General features: G+C 39.8%; 1 protein-coding gene across 1 annotated transcript in view; it reads left to right on the top strand.

The window, feature by feature from the left end:
• Positions 1 to 18,094, top strand: part of LOC137255443 (uncharacterized) — a 51,697-nt gene that overhangs the window by 6,209 nt on the left and 27,394 nt on the right. Inside the window, exons 2-3 of the mRNA XM_067792883.1 lie at positions 4,795 to 5,389; positions 7,632 to 7,828. Of these exons, the coding sequence (XP_067648984.1) occupies positions 4,795 to 5,389; positions 7,632 to 7,828 (792 nt within the window). The remainder of the gene's footprint in view (positions 1 to 4,794; positions 5,390 to 7,631; positions 7,829 to 18,094) is intronic.

Below are 18,094 nucleotides of genomic sequence, written 5' to 3'. Positions count from 1 at the left end.
TACAATGGCCGAGCTATTATGTTAGTAAACCCAGACATATGGATAGCAGACTTTCGTATGACTTCGATCACTGCGTGAACGATTTGGTCGGCGGAATGAACTGTTGCCATCTGCTATGATAAGTGCCAGGATCGATTTCGAATTGACGTTAGGCTCGATTACTCTGGAGCTTCATGTTTATTTCAGCTCAGTGTTGAAATGTTCTGTTGACGTCCCCACTTGAATTTTAATGATACCATTACAAACGTCACGTGGCTAAAGGTGAAGGTGAAAACGGACAATGGTATATAGTTTTGGATGTTTCAGACACGAAATATTTCCACAGAGATTCCCGAAAACCAACCTGTCCAATTACAGAACATACCCCATGCTGTTTTGTCCATCGAGGTCAACGCATGGGCTCTTCTTCTTGTTATGTAGATACATTGACCCAAACATCAGGCATTGATTAGAGAACCTCTGTGTCTACGGAACAGTCTTCAAAATGCTGTTTATTTTATTATCCATTCTCACTGGTATTACGGGGTAGGGGGGGGGGGGGTAGGTGCAAAATACCAAACGTCACGCACAAATGGACTAAGGTTATTGTATTTTGAGACAGACATAATTGAACAAACCACGACGAACTTCAGTGCACATAAAGAGTACTTACTCGTGGCTGTTAAAACTGTTATATGATGCCGGATTGAAAACTGAATTATATTGTTTGAAATTGTATTTCAACCGCCGGCTAGATGTAATTAGAAATTTATAAAGTTTGAAGACATTTTGTTGACCAGAACGGGTCAAAATGATCAAAGAGTATAAAAATTAACTTTATGAATATAATTGTAGAGTTGCAAAATAGAAAGTTGATGTAACGCGAACAGACGTGATACAATACCGTCTGTCAATACATGTACCATGGGAATAACACTGAGACTAGAAACTGTGAAATTGTGGCTGCAAAACAAATTTATACTTAACGAAATATTGATTTATACCGTCCATTGGCTGAGTTTAATCACAAGTCTGACATAATGTTTTTGTTTCGTGGTTTCTCCTTCATCTGGATTCCTGCATTTATACATTAAGGAATGTCTCTGAAAATAGTTCCACGACTTCGGAGATCAAAGTAACCATTTAACCTTTGTTTGGGGAATTGGAACCAGGGGATATGTCGTTTTAGTTGAAAATTCTCAGCTTAAATCTGTTCAAATCAATTCACTATAGTACTTACTCCAAGGGTTCATATAAAAGAAACAGTTTTAAAGGTCAAACAGCATCTTTCACAATACCATACTTTGGTTAATGTAAACTGATATTTGATGTTATGCTGAGCAATGTGTACAAGAGCTGCATTTTTCTCAGATAGTTGTGTTCCTTGGGCAAGTCCAGAAGTTGAAAACGTCGGATTAACGTCATGTGTCTGGCTGTTTGCCACATGACGCAGGTCTGTAAGTAACAGTGAGAAGCGTAGTGGTTAATGCGTTCGCTCGTCACACTGAAGACCCAGGTTCGATTCCCCACATGATTACAATGCGTGAAGCCCGTTACTGCTTTCCTCCAGCATTGCATAGCTCACTTTCTCACAGTAAACAAATCGAGTCTGGACCAGACAATGCAGTGATCAACAGAATGATCATCAGTCTACGAATGTGGGATGCAATGGCGTGTTTCAACCCAGTCATCAAGTCTGACCATCAAAACCCGTCACTCGCCTTTTACCACGGGCATGGTTTACTGAATACCAGTTCTAACCCCAATTCTGACGGGTACTTGACACATAAACGACTGAAAAGTGTTACAAACAACGTTAAGGTAGGGGTATGTTACGATTACACGATGCCATTTAGAAAGTGGTCAAATGCAAGATATGTCATATTTGGGATTACACAAAGTACGCAGTCTAGACTACCAGTTGTCCGACTTTCATATTTGTGGAAGTCGCGGTGGCTGAGCGGGCTAGGCGGCTGACTTTGTGTGCTGGCGATTAGGTGCCTGACTCTGAGGGTGCGGGTTCGAATCCCGGATGGGACTCAACCGAAAAAAGTACTAGAATTTGTACTTTACTAAGAAAGTGAAATCCCAAATATGACATATGTTGGGTATGTTACGGGCGAGTAATGAATATTTGTCGATTTATTCATACTTGTGACACATTTTGCATTCGTAAGTCTAATTTGATTTGTCTGTTTGTTCTTCGGTGAGGCATTCAACATTTCTTATAAATTTCGGTAGATAGAGAGTCGACTTCTAATTAGCATCCAGCATGTCCTGTCCTACCTCCATAAACTGTCACTCTCACAGTTTGCATGATCATGATCAACGTTCATGTCCGTTTAAAGTCTTATAACAAACATATAGTACTAGTCAAATGACATCGGACGTCAATTGTGTCATCATGAATTCACAAAATGTATAGATTTCCCGAGGCCTTGAACATTGTAACGATGACCAAACAAACTGTCAGCAAAGTTGTTTGGTCCTTTTGTGAATAATGACAAAAGAGCATGTTTGACTGAACAGTACAAGTTGTGAAATGTTGACACTAAATGTTGCAGCTGCCTGAATGCAGCTGGCCTCATAGGGTAACAGGATGCTGCCGGCTTCCTTCAGAAATAGAAATTACAAAATTGACATTCAGCGTCTGTGTGTTCTTCGTAATTGCGTGTTCATATCACAAAGTTTCGCAATGCTTGACACATGGGCTGCAAGTCAGGTGCAAGCAATGGCGCAACACCATAGCTCATGCTGTCTGGTTGAAACAATGGTGGGCTGTGAAACATGACCGTGCTTGTCACATACAAAGCGAAACTGCCCAATTAACCTTTGTGCGTGATCTGAATAAAATGAAATAAAACATTAATAAAATAAAACGTTGCATCCGAAGTACAGTAGCAGATAATAGCAAACATACACGTAGATGCTGAGGTGGGGTGAATACAAACCGGAAGATCCCGTTGATTGATCTTCTGAAGGTTAAAAACTGATCTGCAGCATGCGCCGATAAACAGGTTTGGATGGATGTCTGGCTGGGCTGTTGATAACTAAGAATATATGTAGATATCAAGGTTTCATTTACTGGATGCTGGTCAGATGGTTTGGATTATTTACACAATACCGCCAAATTCTGTGTGATGTTACACAACGAATATATGAGTAAATGTGTATACACTGTAATAACATACCCATTTGTGTGTGTGAGTCTGTGTATACGTCATTAAATGACCATCAACACAGAACGTCAATTATAGGAATTTGAGTATGTGTCTGGGGTTTTGTTTTCTCAAGCACACTTCCCGACTCGCGCACTTGCAAACCGGCCACACCTGCAAGCAACACTGGCGAACGAACGTGTTTTTTTCATGTGTTTTCGCTTCTTTCTTTAAGATTTAGCCCCAAATAACAGAAAGGAAGCCAATAGTTTGAATTTCCCAAGTTGCAAACACTAACTGCATTTTTTCAAGTCGTACATTGGAAAACAAGGCAGAGCATGTTAAGCTGTTTGTCGGAGTCTCTTTTTCAGGTTAAAATTACGTCACCAAGCAGAAAAAAAAGACAAAAAAAGACACACACACAACAGGCTGAGACAATTCCATCACGGTGAACAAAATCCAATTTTGGTTGAAGGTAAAAAACCTGTTTCAAGGCGTTAAGATAATTCCTTTCCTACTAAGATCATTCTTTCGTCAAAATACAAAATGAGATCCGATAACACTGACATATGCATTTAGTGTCACGCTATCATAATGCAACATAGCTTCAGAAATATCTGGCATTTGATCAGGAGGCTACAATCTAATCCAAGCGCTTCTAAGCGCTTGAATAGGCAACGCTATGGGAAACTGGGCTCTGTCTTGATAATACCATTAAGACACATACCAATTACCAGGGGAAAGGAGAGAAGTCTTAATCACGTGTAACTAATCCCAAAGGAGGAAGTAAACCACTACATGATACTCTCCATTGCCAATTAAACACAAAACGTCAACGCCACAGAATAATTAGACTCGATTATTTGCCGGGGCAGATACCATGGGGCCTTAAGACCACATTGTACGTCAGGACTTTCGCGGTGGGTCATTATCAATGACAGAAGTTGTATCTCCAGGTTTACCAAAATAATCTTGACGAGGATAACATGCAGGCATGTCATTCCACGTTTCGTCATGTTTACAAAAATAAGGGCATCGAGGGTCAACGGTGGAATAAATACAAACCTGGTGAAACAAAATACGTGGAGTGGAAAGAAAGTCGTCATAGCGCCGACTGCTTTTCTTACCAGATCCAATACTCCGTAGTATTTATAGGACGTCGACCTGTTGACCAAGATAAAGTCGGTAAATGCTGTAACCTGTCAACCTTATATCCGCTTAACCGCTTAAATGGATCGACATATTGAGAGTTTTTTACCTTCAGTGTTAGTTCACGAACATTTTTTTAATAATTAATACCTTTTTTTAGCATTTGACTTCAAAGTGATGATAGTAACCCTAACTAACAAAATAGAACATTATGTTATATTTAGACACGCACTTGTTACATCTGACCTCGTTCTAAATAAAATTGTTATTCATAATGGGATCTGCAAAAGGAAATACTATTCAAAGAGTGTGTACCTTATGTTCAAGATATAATATAATCAAGAGCTTTGAGACATCAAAACACCTGTTGTGAAGGCATTCGGTCAAGAGCTTCAGAAGTGATCATTGGTCAGAATTACTTCATGGTGATGTGAAACAAGGTTGCTTGCTGTGGCCAGTGTTATTCTCAGATTTTGCTAATGACTTGGCGAATGATTATTGAACTAAGCTGTTATTATCTTTTACCACTACTGCTGCTCCTAATGCTGCTACTACTGCTACTACTGCTACTGTTCCTACTGCCGATACTACTGCTAGTGCTGCTACTGGTGCTGCTACTGCTCTTTCCGCCGATACTACTTCTACTGCTGCTCCGACTACTACTACTGCTACTGCTGCTACTACTGCTACTACTATTACTACTACTGCTGTTGCTGCTACTTCTACTTCCGTTACTGCTCCTGCTACTACTGCCGCTGCTGCTCTTCCTCCTCCTCCTACTGCTGCTACTGCTACTACTACTGCTACTGTTGCTGCTGCTACTACTGCTGTGGCTACTACTGCTACTGCTACTGATGCTGCAACTACAGCTGCTGCTACTGCGACGGCTGCTGCTACTGCTGTTACTACTACTGCTGCTACTACTACTGCTGTTTGTACTACAGCTACTGCGGCTACTGTTACTGCTGCTCCAACTGCTGCTCCCACTACTACTACTACTAGTACGGCAACCGCTATTACTATTACTACTAATGCTACTACGGCAACTGTTGCTGCTGCTATTGCTATTACTAGTCACAATCAAGACTTAGAGGATATACGAAGTAAAACCGACTGAACGAGCCAGGGTACCTAAACCTATGCCCTCTAATGCAGTTAGACATGTTGACATTTAATAATCAAGACAGATTTAAAGAAGCTTAGTGGATATACAAAGTAAAACCGATTGAGCAATCCATTAGTTACCGAAACTAATACAGGTAGGCAAACAGCGAGTTTGGTACACATACACACACAGGTATCCATTGGGCAGTGCCATAATCGATGCATAAATATCCGTATTAAAATACCCCATGCTTTTCGAATGATGCCACTGGGATACAGCCATGAGGATATGACCATGCTAACTGACATTATGGTTGATGCATGTCTACACATCCCACATGTGTACACCGATGCTCCCAATGTGATCAGCGGATTGTGTCCTCCAGACTCGATTATTAAGACTCCATATAGCTGGAGTAAGTGAGTACGTTTAGTTTTACGCCACACTCAGAAGTACCCCAGCCATGTGACGGTGGTCTGTAAATAACCGAGTCTGGACCAGGCAATGCAGCGATTAACATCACCAAAACCGATATACGCAATCAGGACCTTACCACCCGACCCCGTTGCAGTCCGTTACAAGCTCGTATCTCGTGTGCTCATTCAACAACAGCTTGGTTCAATAATCATTAACCAAGTCAATAACAAAATCTGAGAATAACGCTGGCCACAGCACGCAAACTTGTTTCATACCACCATGGAACATTCTTATACAACCCTGTTATGATTTCAAGTGGCACAACGCCACACCTGGACTGAAGCGCTCCTTTGTGCTTTTGATATCGATGTTGGAACAACGTGTTTTGTGGATAAGGTGGTCATGGTATCATACATGATCAAGGTTGGTGTCATTCTGATTCACGTTTGCGTCTGCCTTTCAAATGATGCTTCAGATACAAGTATAGATTACAGAAAATCAATTCTAACGTTACAGAAAAATAAACAGGTAAGATTATCAGATTACGTGATTAAAACAGATCACGTGACCTGTCTTGGAAGTGTCTTTTGAAGGCGATTTGTATGACTACGCACACGAGCTTCATAGCTAGAACAGCAGGAAGGTGAATATAACTATTTATCCAGTAATACAACCATATAGACAAGATCGAAGTTCATATTTGTGTGATGCGGTATTGTTTTACAGTTCAACTTATTGTACTGCATTGCAGTGCCGTAGTGCAGAAGACTTGACTGGAGTAGATTTGTACCCGGTATTTAAAGCCTGGTACTAGTGTTCTTAACTAGTTTTCACAATTGTGTGCAACAACGATTTCGTGTTAAACCTGAGGATGGGTCATTTTTATGAGGGAGATTTGTATGTCTCCGTGTAGATGATGGTCGGGGTGAGAGGGTATGCTGATTGCATTTATGCGGGATATTGTTCTTGACACCACTGGATTTAGACTCTTACAAGAAATATTAAACCACAACTTGATATAACACGTTGTAATTTGTTGCCAAGCAACGCAATAATATGTCTGGGTAGGACTGGTGTAAGCTGATCGCATATTGAGCAACCGGTCGATTATCATTGAAATCTCCCTAATACTAACACCATCTAAGCGATTCCAGATGAAGCATGTTCGGGGCATGTTTATAAAGAAAACGCTGTCGCAGCGCAGAGCTTGTGCAAATATGTTTGCGATCTGAACCGTAGGTGTTGTTGGGCAACTTTAGAGATGCAGTGTTGAGAGGTTGGGGCAGGTGAAGGCAGAGTGAATGCGCGAGCATGACTTTACGTCGCCATTAGCAATATTCCAGCAACACCCCGGAGGGAGACACCACAAATGGGCTTCACACACTGTGTCCATATGGGGAGTCTGAACCAGATCTTCGACGTGACGAGCAAATGCTTTAACCACTACGCTACCCCACCGCCCCATGTGGAGACAGTAAAGTGTTGGGTGGAAAAATGTAAGACTGGATTTCAGCGAGGTCCGGAACGGTTCTATACCCGTAAATCTCTTATCTCTTCTGCTTACATGTGTATAGTTATGATATTATGATATTTACAAAAGCATATGTCCCATGTGTATAAGACGAGCATGAAATTACAAAGTTGACACATCACAAACTTCCATACATGACGTATATGTAGATGCCACCTTGTGCATATGTGCATGGATAATACATGTACGCTTTATTAATAAAACGGATATGAATGTTTACAAAGAACATGCACCTTTTCATGTACAACACAATCATATGATAAGAAACTGAATCTCATGCTGTCTCACACAGAGAGAGACAGTCACACAGACAGTGAGAGACAGAGAGGGAGAGAGAAAGAGACAGACAGGCAGAGAGAGAGAGACAGTCAGACAGACAGTGAGAGAGAGACAGAGAGGGAGAGAGAGACAGAGAGAGAGACAGACAGACATAGACAGACAGACGGAGAGAGAGAGACGGACAAAATGGGACAGACAGACAGACAGAGAGTGAGTGAGTGAGTTATGGTTTTACTTTACGCCGCTTTCAGCAATGTTCCAGCAATATCATGGCGGTTGACACTCGATAGTGGTTTTCACGGTACCCAACTTGTGAACCAAAACTGGATCTTCAGCGTTACCTTTAAACCTCCAGGTTACCCGATCGCCCCAACATTCATAAAGAAATCTACACAGTAAACAAACATATATGTTCATGTAATGATCACTGTAATGTCATTCAATGCAATTTCGTTCATTAAATAATTCATTTTTTTTACATTTTTATCTATTGACTTACACTTCCAGTGAGAAAACATATCTTTAATTAAGCCCCAAAGGACCAAACATGGCAAACGGGTAAAGAAAACAAACTTCAAGTGTTAAAAGCGATGATAAAAAACTCCCTCGGTGATAATGCGAATGCTGTGCAAAGACAGTGAGCGCCAATATAAATATTATCTATTTTCCTCTCTGTTGTTTAAGTGCACATAGCCATAAGGTATAACCTTCACTATTTGACCTTTCTTAAGTCCAAACTAATTCAATTGATTACTATTTCATCAATGTGCTCTTGACCCTCCCATCTGTGGGTCATCAAAGCAATGCTATAGCCAGCTCGTTAGGAATACACTAAATCTACTCCACCAAAACCTCTTTCAGTACATGTTCTGTGTTCCACCAGACAGATAACATCTTAATTGAAGGCCAATTTCGCTAAGATGGCTTGCAAAGATTGTATTGAACATCCACGGTGTTTTTAATGCTGACGGGGCTCATATGATAAGAAACTGAATCTCATGCTGTCTCGTGGAATCTCCCGAAAGCAGAGATGAAACGTCGAGAAGAAACATTCAAACGATTGTTTCATTTTGATCTTTAGTAGTTCCTTCTCAACAACACAGACGCAGTGCCATAATTAATCCCAAAATGCAGTCCAAAGGCAGACGAAAGTTTATAACAATGTGGATAATTTCCTCTAGGGTCTACGCTAGAAAGGAATGCTTCTAATTATAACAATAACACTACAGACAGTTATGTCCATTCATGAGGTCATAGAGGAGTTATTTATTTGATCTAAAACTGTATGCTGCGAGATGATTCGTCAAGTCATAATCTTCACAATACCATCCCGGGCACTGTTAAGCTTACCAGACATTACTAGAATTGGAATACTATCTCTTGATACGAACGAAGGAGTAACATTCGTGTTGTTTTCGAGTGTATCTAAGCAATCGACTTTATGATTTCTAGGGTGCTCCATTCCCTTATTCAGTTATCGAAGCCTTGGTAATTTTTAAACTTATTTGTTAAATAATTTAGGGAAGACTGATTTAAGTCGTAAAATCTTTTTGGGATTGTTTGTTGATTCTTCTGGGTGAAGGTTTGATGAATTCAGATAATAGCGACATTAAGGTTTGACTTAACGTCAATCTCCTTGGTGTGTTTGACGGGGGTAGGATTGATGTCTCCTAATTCCCTTGGATAATTTGGTGGATGTTAGACCCAAGTGAGCTAATTCCTGTCGGATGACGTGAGGGAGGTTGGATTAACGTCAGCTGATTCCACTCGGATCGTTTGACGGAGGTTTAAAAAATGTCAATGACATCTAATTCTACGTCTTACGGAGGTTTGATCAGCGTCCTAGCGGATCGTCTGACAGAGGTTTGATTAAAGTCAGATAATTCCATTCGGATCGTGTGAGGGAGGTTTGACCAATGTCAGCTCATTTCTCTGGGACCGTTTGACAGAGGTTTGATTAATATAACCTGTTGGTTTGATCGCTTGGATGAGGTCAGTTGAAGTAGGTTTGATTGAAGTAAGTTAAACCCCAATGAGTGGTTCGATGGATGGTTAGCTTCCCGAAATTTCCCTAGGTTGACTTCAGTGTTCAAGTAATCTGATATAAGTTTAGTGCTTTCATTGGTGTTTGAATGCAGTTTCTGTATTTGAGATAACAGGCGGAGAATCCTTGAGTAATTTTACGGCTGTAATATATACATATAGAAACAGCGACCGTTAAGTAAACTCACTTAGTCACGTTGCGTTGACGTCTGTTGGTGTCCTGTACCTTGACAAGCTCATTCGTCTCTATAAGACGCCTATATATAGCTATATTGGAAATATCAATAGTGAAGACGCTTGTTGTCTATTCAAGGTTGCCTTTTTTTGAGAAAAACTATATCACGCGAAGGCCACACTAAACGCTGAATATTGACAGTTTATATCAGCTTGTCTAGCTGGAGTGTATTTAGTCATTAAAACATGTCGCACTGCATCCTGCTGACAGGAAGGGATCCTACCCATCACGTCGGTTTGTGTACACTGCACCTACATGACCCGTTCTCTAGACAATGTACACAGAAACACTATTCAGTTGACCTTTAGACAGATCCAAAATTATCTGAGATACGTGTTGTATATCTCAGCTGCTTGTAGATATGATCTGGTACAATTGTCATCAGTCATTCATGTCACTACACGAGGCATCACTAACTCAATGCCACAAAATGTGACTATGATTGTCGTAAGAATCGACTGACGGGATCGGGGAGTCAGTCCCGCTGACTTGGTTGACACATGTCATCGGTTTTCAAAAGCGCAGATGCATGCTCATGATGTTGATCATTGGATTGTATGGTCAAATTCGATTTACAGAATGCTGCCTTACCGCTGCAATATTGCACTCACCCTATGGACAATTATTTATTTCGGATCTTGTTACTGAAACCTTTCCGTTATTTAAGTAACACGTAGAGCTGTCTCTTCATATTCATGTCAATCAAGTGATTGACATCATGAACATCGTTCCATGATGTAAGGATGAGACGACATGCGTAAGTCTGACCATCCGATCTGATCAATACACAACCATAGTCGTTCCCAACAGTGAGTTTAATTTACTTAAGACCATATTCACCAACGATTTTCAGTCAATGAACCATTCATGAAGTTGTAAGCATCATTTTACCATTTGTGCCCAAAGGAATCGACAAATAATCGACTCTGGAGGTCTCTTGCGTCAGAATTTTAGATGAAATGAGCAAACATTAAACCGAACTTGAAACCTCTATTTAGCTCTTCATATCCCTCCTGGTTCTACTCATTAAAATCGTGATAGGTACACATACAGTTCCTTTTGTTCAATATTGACATACTGTTTGAAATCGTTATAGGTACACATTTACTGCTACTGCTGCTGCTACTGTTACTGCTGCTGCTACTGTTACTGCTGCTGTCACTGCTGCTGCTGTTACTGCTGCTGCTACTGCTGCTGCTACTGTTACTGCTACTGTTGCTGTTATTACTGCTACTACTGCTACTTCTGCTGCTACTGCTGCTACTGCTACTGTTACTGCTTCTGCTGCTACTGTTACTGTTGCTGCTGTTACTGTTGCTGCTACTGTTATTGCTGCTCCTACTGCCTGTGGTAGAATAGGCCTTCAGCAGCCCATGCTTGTCATAAAAGACAACTATGCTTGCTGTAAGAAGCGACTAACGGGATCGGGTGGTCGGACTCACTGACTTGGTTGACACATGCCATCGGTTCCCAATTGCGCAGATCGATGCTCATGTTGTTGATCACTGGATGTTCTGGTCCAGACTCGATTATTTACAGACCGCCACCATATAGATGCGGCATAAAACTAAACTCACTCACTCACTCACTCATACGGCATATCTGTTCATGCCAAATTTACGACTCGATACGGCTCGCCTACGTACAGGTGTAAACAGATTTACCAAAGTCTTGTAAACGATACTTTGTATGCTGACTGGAACTAATTATTACTTAGCAGTCTTGATTCGTTTACGTCTAAGTTCAACAAGAGACTAATTGCAACATCAAGGAAAAGACTGCAAATGGTCACCACCTAGTGAAACACTGCACATAGCGTTATACAAGATGTAACAATACACTGTCCCTTGTGGGTTAGAACATAGACGTCCAAAAGCGTGACGTGTCGGCGTACTTATTCTTCCGTATTGTCAGTCTGGATTCTAAATGGGATTTTTCGATTCCTCAGAAAAATGTGGCAGTCGTACAGACACGTCTTTGTTCTCTCCATGGCAGAATGTCGCTGGGAACAGCTTAGAATGAATCATGGAACAAGCCTACCCGCCCTGGGATGTCCACGCAGACATCTGGCTGGGAGTTAACGTCACGTTGAGAGGATCAAAAGAACCTCGCATGTCTGCATGCTACCAAATGCATGATTCAAATTCATAGAAGAAACAACCAATAAATCACTGTCAACATGACAATGGAGATGTAATGATATCAGCTTTGGAAGCATGACATTGGAAACTGAAATGGTTTTATAATAAGAGAACAATATGGCTTGTAGGACAAATCTTATGGAGGTCTCATCGCTGTATCAGTGAACAAGCATGAGCTCTTCTTTACCCTGTTTTATATTCACGAAGGTGTTAGAAAATGGTCGAACATAGGTGTGGCTTCGCATAGAGGAAACGAGTGTCTTACGATATTGTGGACAATATTGGTAGCCTGAAGATAACCAGACTTATTAACCCATTAGGGCCGAGAGACGCGTATGTGTGGCACATTAATTAGCTTCTCACAGCAAGAGCCGCGTATAGGCGGTAGTAAAAAGCGCAAGCCCTCTTATTCAGCGAGAGCCGCACATGTTCGTCAGCAGAAAGCACCTCTCATTCAGCGAGAGACTCACATGTGCGTTTTACATTTTAAATTCGTACTGTACCTATTTTCTCAATCAATATATTAGTACTGATCAAAGATTAGCTTTTCTTACGAGAAAGGTTACCTTCTGAGCTAATCAGAAGTATTAAGATGCCAGCAAGAGTCCAATATCAAATATATACAACAGGTATTGTTTTGTGGTGCCTTTTAAAAGAATATCACGGCAAAGACACACAAAATATGTGACATATGTGAGAGTCGATCCTGGTGACAATGAATTCACTTCCGCGCAACCAGACAGCTCAGATCACGATGGACTCCAAATGAAAATCAAGAGTACTTTCGCAATGTCAGAACAAGAATAGCTTTATGAAAATATGAAACCCACTCACATCCATTGCTAGTCTAGCCTGCTGCTAAATTAGAAAAACATTCTGGAAAAGAACGGTTATATCAAATTGCAAAGGTAATTTGTTTGCCGATCCGACTTGGAGAATTATTAAAGTTTATTTCCTCTATTATTTTTATAATCAAAATGATGATAAAGAAACCTGACTTTTATCAGGTAAAAAAATCACATAACAAAACAAAATAAGCAATTGCATTTCAGATGCATTGCTTGGAGTTTTATTTCACCAAAACTTTGAGAATTGATAAACTTCCTAGACATAGAGTATTGGTTTTTTGGCATGAAAGTGTTTGATCACTGGATGTTAAGACGGTGACTGCATTGCATTTGACTGGAAGCTAACGTCATCATCAGCTTGTGGAATAACACAGTAATGGAGAACCTATATTAATATGCATAAGCATTCGATGGACTGAAATATAAAGGAGGTCCTACAGTTTTTCTATTAATTCACCCTTGTGATCATGTCATAAACAGTAGCACACATACACATTAATCTCATGCATGTTCTTGCAATTACGCACTTGGAAACAGCTACCGTTTGTTCCAATCGGAATATACATACAGATTTATAGGGAAATGAAGGGTTGTAGGGTAGCCGAGTGGATAAAATTTCCGCTCGTCACGCCAAAGATTCAGATTCAATTCCCCACACGAGTACAGTGTGTGGAACCCATTCCTGGTTGTTACTGCCCTGATATTGCAGGAATACTGGTAAATGCGGCGTAAAACCATACTCACACATTCACTTTATTCAAATAAAAGTAGATGTCATAAGTTATTTTTGCAATATTGGTTCCTCTACATGAATGTATTGTCACAGTAATACATATATATTCGTGAAGTAATTGTCTTCTAGAGGTGAGTGAGTGAGTTTAGTTTTACGCCGCACTCAGCAATATTCCACCTATATGGCGGTGGTCTGTAAATAATCGAGTCTGGACCAGACAAACCAGTGACCAACAACATGAGCATCGATCTGCGCAACTGGGAACCGATGGCATGTGTCTGACCACTCGATCAGTGAGTCTGACCACCCGATCACGTTAGTCGCCTCTTACGACAAGCATAGTCGCCTCTTACGGCAAGCATGGGTTGCTGAAGGCCTATTCTACCCCTGGACCTTCACGGGTCTGTCTTCTAGAGGGATCTGGATAAACTTGTATGCAGTATGTGAAGTACCCATTGTTACAATTGTCCTAATCAATTCTGTATTATATTGTGTATGCAATGATAGACACTAGTGACTGATATTTAGTCTCAGAAATAGGTTACAGTCCAGAGATAAGGCATCTCCTCTGGTCATGTCATTCTTGAGTTGAGTAGGATTCATTTTGTAATTTACTGGGAGATCATACGTAAGCTATGGCTTTCGGCATCAAGTACAAACCGACGGGCAAAGTGAAATAGATCAAGTAATTCTATTTTAAAGGTTGACGTGGCATTAATAAGTGTTTGATCAACTGTGATGCACGTCAAAATATAAACACACCATATATTTGTCTATATTGGCATGATGAATGGGCTATGGCAAGGGATTCTTGTTCGTCTGCATGTACTTACTGTAGAATTGTGATCTGAAGTGGCAGTCTTTCATAACCGTTTCACATTTAGTGCAGCTAACTCAGTCAGCAAGTCATCCTCTAGTACTCAGACTGAGTTTGACTCAGACAGACTCAGTATCTAAATGCAAAGATATTTTTGAAGAGGAAAATAGTAAACTCTAATGTATTTGGTTGATGTCTGTATTTAGAATGGATATCAATTTTCGACTGTGTTTGGAGGGTGTACAATTAAGAAAATCATAATAAAAAACAACGTCACCAACATTGCTTGCAAACCCGGGAGGATCTGGGTTAGATTTAATCTTTAGCAATCCATGACTGATGTCAGAGATGACTGATGGAATGGTTGACACCTCATCGTATTCCAACTGCGTAGATTGATGGTCAAGCTGTTGATAACTGGATTGTCTGGTACAGATTTGCTTTACACACCGTGCCGTACAGCTGGAGCGTTGCAGCGTGCGTTTAACAACAATTCACGTGGTTTGTGAGTTAGAGGTTCAAAAAAGAGATGCAAATCCAACAATTCAGTTTGACATTCCTTGAAGACACCATCTTCTGATATGGTTAATATCCATAGTAAGTGTCCACTGTTAATGGGCCAGACCGCACCCATCTTCTCATAATGATAATAAGAGACCATCTGTAAGACCGAGCCCGCTTTCTCATATGTTTAATAATGACAATAAGAGACTACTTGCAAGACTGAGACCATCTCCTGATCTATTAAGTGACGATAATAACAGAACAGATTGAAACCATCTTCTATTCTGGTTAATAACCATAATAAAGGCCCCCTGGTATAACAGAAGCTATCTTCTGATATATTTGATAATTCTAGTAAAGGCCCCCTGGTAAAACAGAAGCTATCTTCTGATATATTTGATAATTCTAGTAATGGCCCCCTGGTAAAACAGAAGCTATCTTCTGAAATACTTGATAATTCTAGTAGAGGCCCCCTGGTATAACAGAAGCTATCTTCTGATATATTTGATAATTATAGTAAAGGCCCCCTGGTACAACAGAAGCTATCTTCTGATATATTTGATAATTCTAGTAAAGGCCCCCTGGTAAAACAGAAGCTATCTTCTGATATATTTGATAATTCTAGTAAAGGCCCCCTGGTATAACAGAAGCTATCTTCTGATATATTTGATAATTCTAGTAAAGGCCCCCTGGTATAACAGAAGCTATCTTCTGATATATTTGATAATTATAGTAAAAGCCCCCTGGTAAAACAGAAGCTATCTTCTGATATATTTGATAATGATAATAAAGCCCATCTGGTAAAACAGAAGCTATCTTCTGATATATTTGATAATTCTAGTAAAGGCCCCCTGGTAAAACAGAAGCTATCTTCTGATATATTTAATAATGATAATGAAGCCCACCTGGTAAAACAGAAGCTATCTTCTGATATATTTAATAATTATAGTAAAGGCCCCCTGGTAAAACAGAAGCTATCTTCTGATATATCTAATAATGACAATAAAGCCCACCTGGTAAAACAGAGGCTATCTTCTGATATATTTAATAATGACAATAAAGCCCACCTGGTAAAACAGAAGCTATCTTCTGATATATTTAATAATGACAATAAAGCCCACCTGGTATAACAGAAGCTATCTTCTGATATATTTGATAATTATAGTAAAGGCCCCCTGGTAAAACAGAAGCTATCTTCTGATATATTTGATAATTATAGTAAAGGCCCCCTGGTAAAACAGAAGCTATCTTCTGATATATTTGATAATTATAGTAAAGGCCCCCTGGTAAAACAGAAGCTATCTTCTGATATATTTGATAATTATAGTAAAGGCCCCCTGGTAAAACAGAAGCTATCTTCTGATATATTTGATAATTCTAGTAAAGGCCCCCTGGTATAACAGAAGCTATCTTCTGATATATTTGATAATTCTAGTAAAGGCCCCCTGGTATAACAGAAGCTATCTTCTGATATATTTGATAATTCTAGTAAAGGCCCCCTGGTATAACAGAAGCTATCTTCTGATATATTTGATAATTCTAGTAAAGGCCCCCTGGTATAACAGAAGCTATCTTCTGATATATTTGATAATTCTAGTAAAGGCCCCCTGGTATAACAGAAGCTATCTTCTGATATATTTGATAATGATAATAAAGCCCCCTAATAATTATAGTAAAGGCCCCCTGGTAAAACAGAAGCTATCTTCTGATATATTTGATAATGATAATAAAGCCCCCTAATAACTATAGTAAAGGCCCCCTGGTAAAACAGAAGCTATCTTCTGATATATTTAATAATTATAGTAAAGGCCCCCTGGTAAAACAGAAGCTGTCTTCTGATATATTTGATAATGATAATAATAACCCACTGTTATTACCGAAATCATCTTCTCATATATCCCATAACGATAATGGCATCCAGCTGGTAATACCGCAACCATCTTGTCATCTCTTAATAATGGTAATCACAGTCCTCCGGTAAAATCCTTCGAATCCACATATTAGGCAACACTTTTTTTATATCCTTTCAGAATTATTGAACATGCACTTTTTAGCCACTAAGAGCATGGGATTATGCTGTTTTAGGGTAAATCCAGGAAAGAATCACCATGGCGTCTTCCAATATGACTCACACATTAGTTGATGTGGATTTGGTGGCATCGGGGTGGAATTAACACCTTAACACTTTCAAAGATGTCATTGTCATCAAGGTCTATACTTATGAATTGTTTGCCGCTGACTATCAAGAACGATCTTGATTCTGATTAACAAAATTCACGGAGGATTCTGTGGATCAAAGAAGGCCACTTTTTGCCAATAATACTCGAGAAGATTCACTTTGATTAAAGACGTTTTTCAAGTTGGGGACTGAATGGTCGTAATTAATGCTCTCGGAGACGATAGAATCGGCATCATCAAACACCTTTTGATCATTATCTAATATTATCACCAGAAAGAAGATTTTGCTTTATGTGATTAGTGCGATGATATTAAACTTTCATAATCGTATAAAAAGCCCCGTCTTCCTAAGTACACACACTCCCGAACACTGTTGATTTAATCGGATTTCTGTTTGCAAGGAATTGTCATATGTCAGTGTACTTTATTCCTTAGATGCGAAGGATATTTTTTTGTGGACCTGCAAACAGAAATTCTATTCGTCTGAAAGAAAGCTTGGCATCTTGGTAAATTGCGTCACGTTCTAATTCGACAGTTCTCAATGCCGTACAAACACTGCCATTGATGTCGGGACCTCTGCCCCTGTCAGCCTTTATTACACGTGGATAAAATTGAATAGCTTTTATCCATGCGGATCCACGCCATTTAAAAACGCCATGTCCCTTCATGCCCCACACATTCAGGTCTGGTTCGTCTTGACCGAGAATGTTTAGCGTGAGCAGACTTTCTCCTTGCTCAAAACCATTTGGAAGAGTCCCGACTCTTTGTAGTGATTAAAAGAGATGAATATCGCGAATCATCCAGTGGAAGGTACCTGATGCACTGAAGCAATGTTAAAGCTACTTTGGTGGCAGTGAATGGAACATATTTATGTAAACATATAATTATTCTTTTACATGTAAGATGTTCCATCTGCCATATAATATAAGCAGGACATGCAGGATTTTAACGTAGCATATTGAGATAATATAAATGCT

Source organism: Haliotis asinina, chromosome 11 (assembly GCF_037392515.1).
Source record: "Haliotis asinina isolate JCU_RB_2024 chromosome 11, JCU_Hal_asi_v2, whole genome shotgun sequence".
Lineage (NCBI taxonomy): Eukaryota > Metazoa > Mollusca > Gastropoda > Lepetellida > Haliotidae > Haliotis > Haliotis asinina.
Note: the sequence above shows the minus strand (reverse complement) of the source record. Positions and strands in the feature narration are given on the sequence as shown.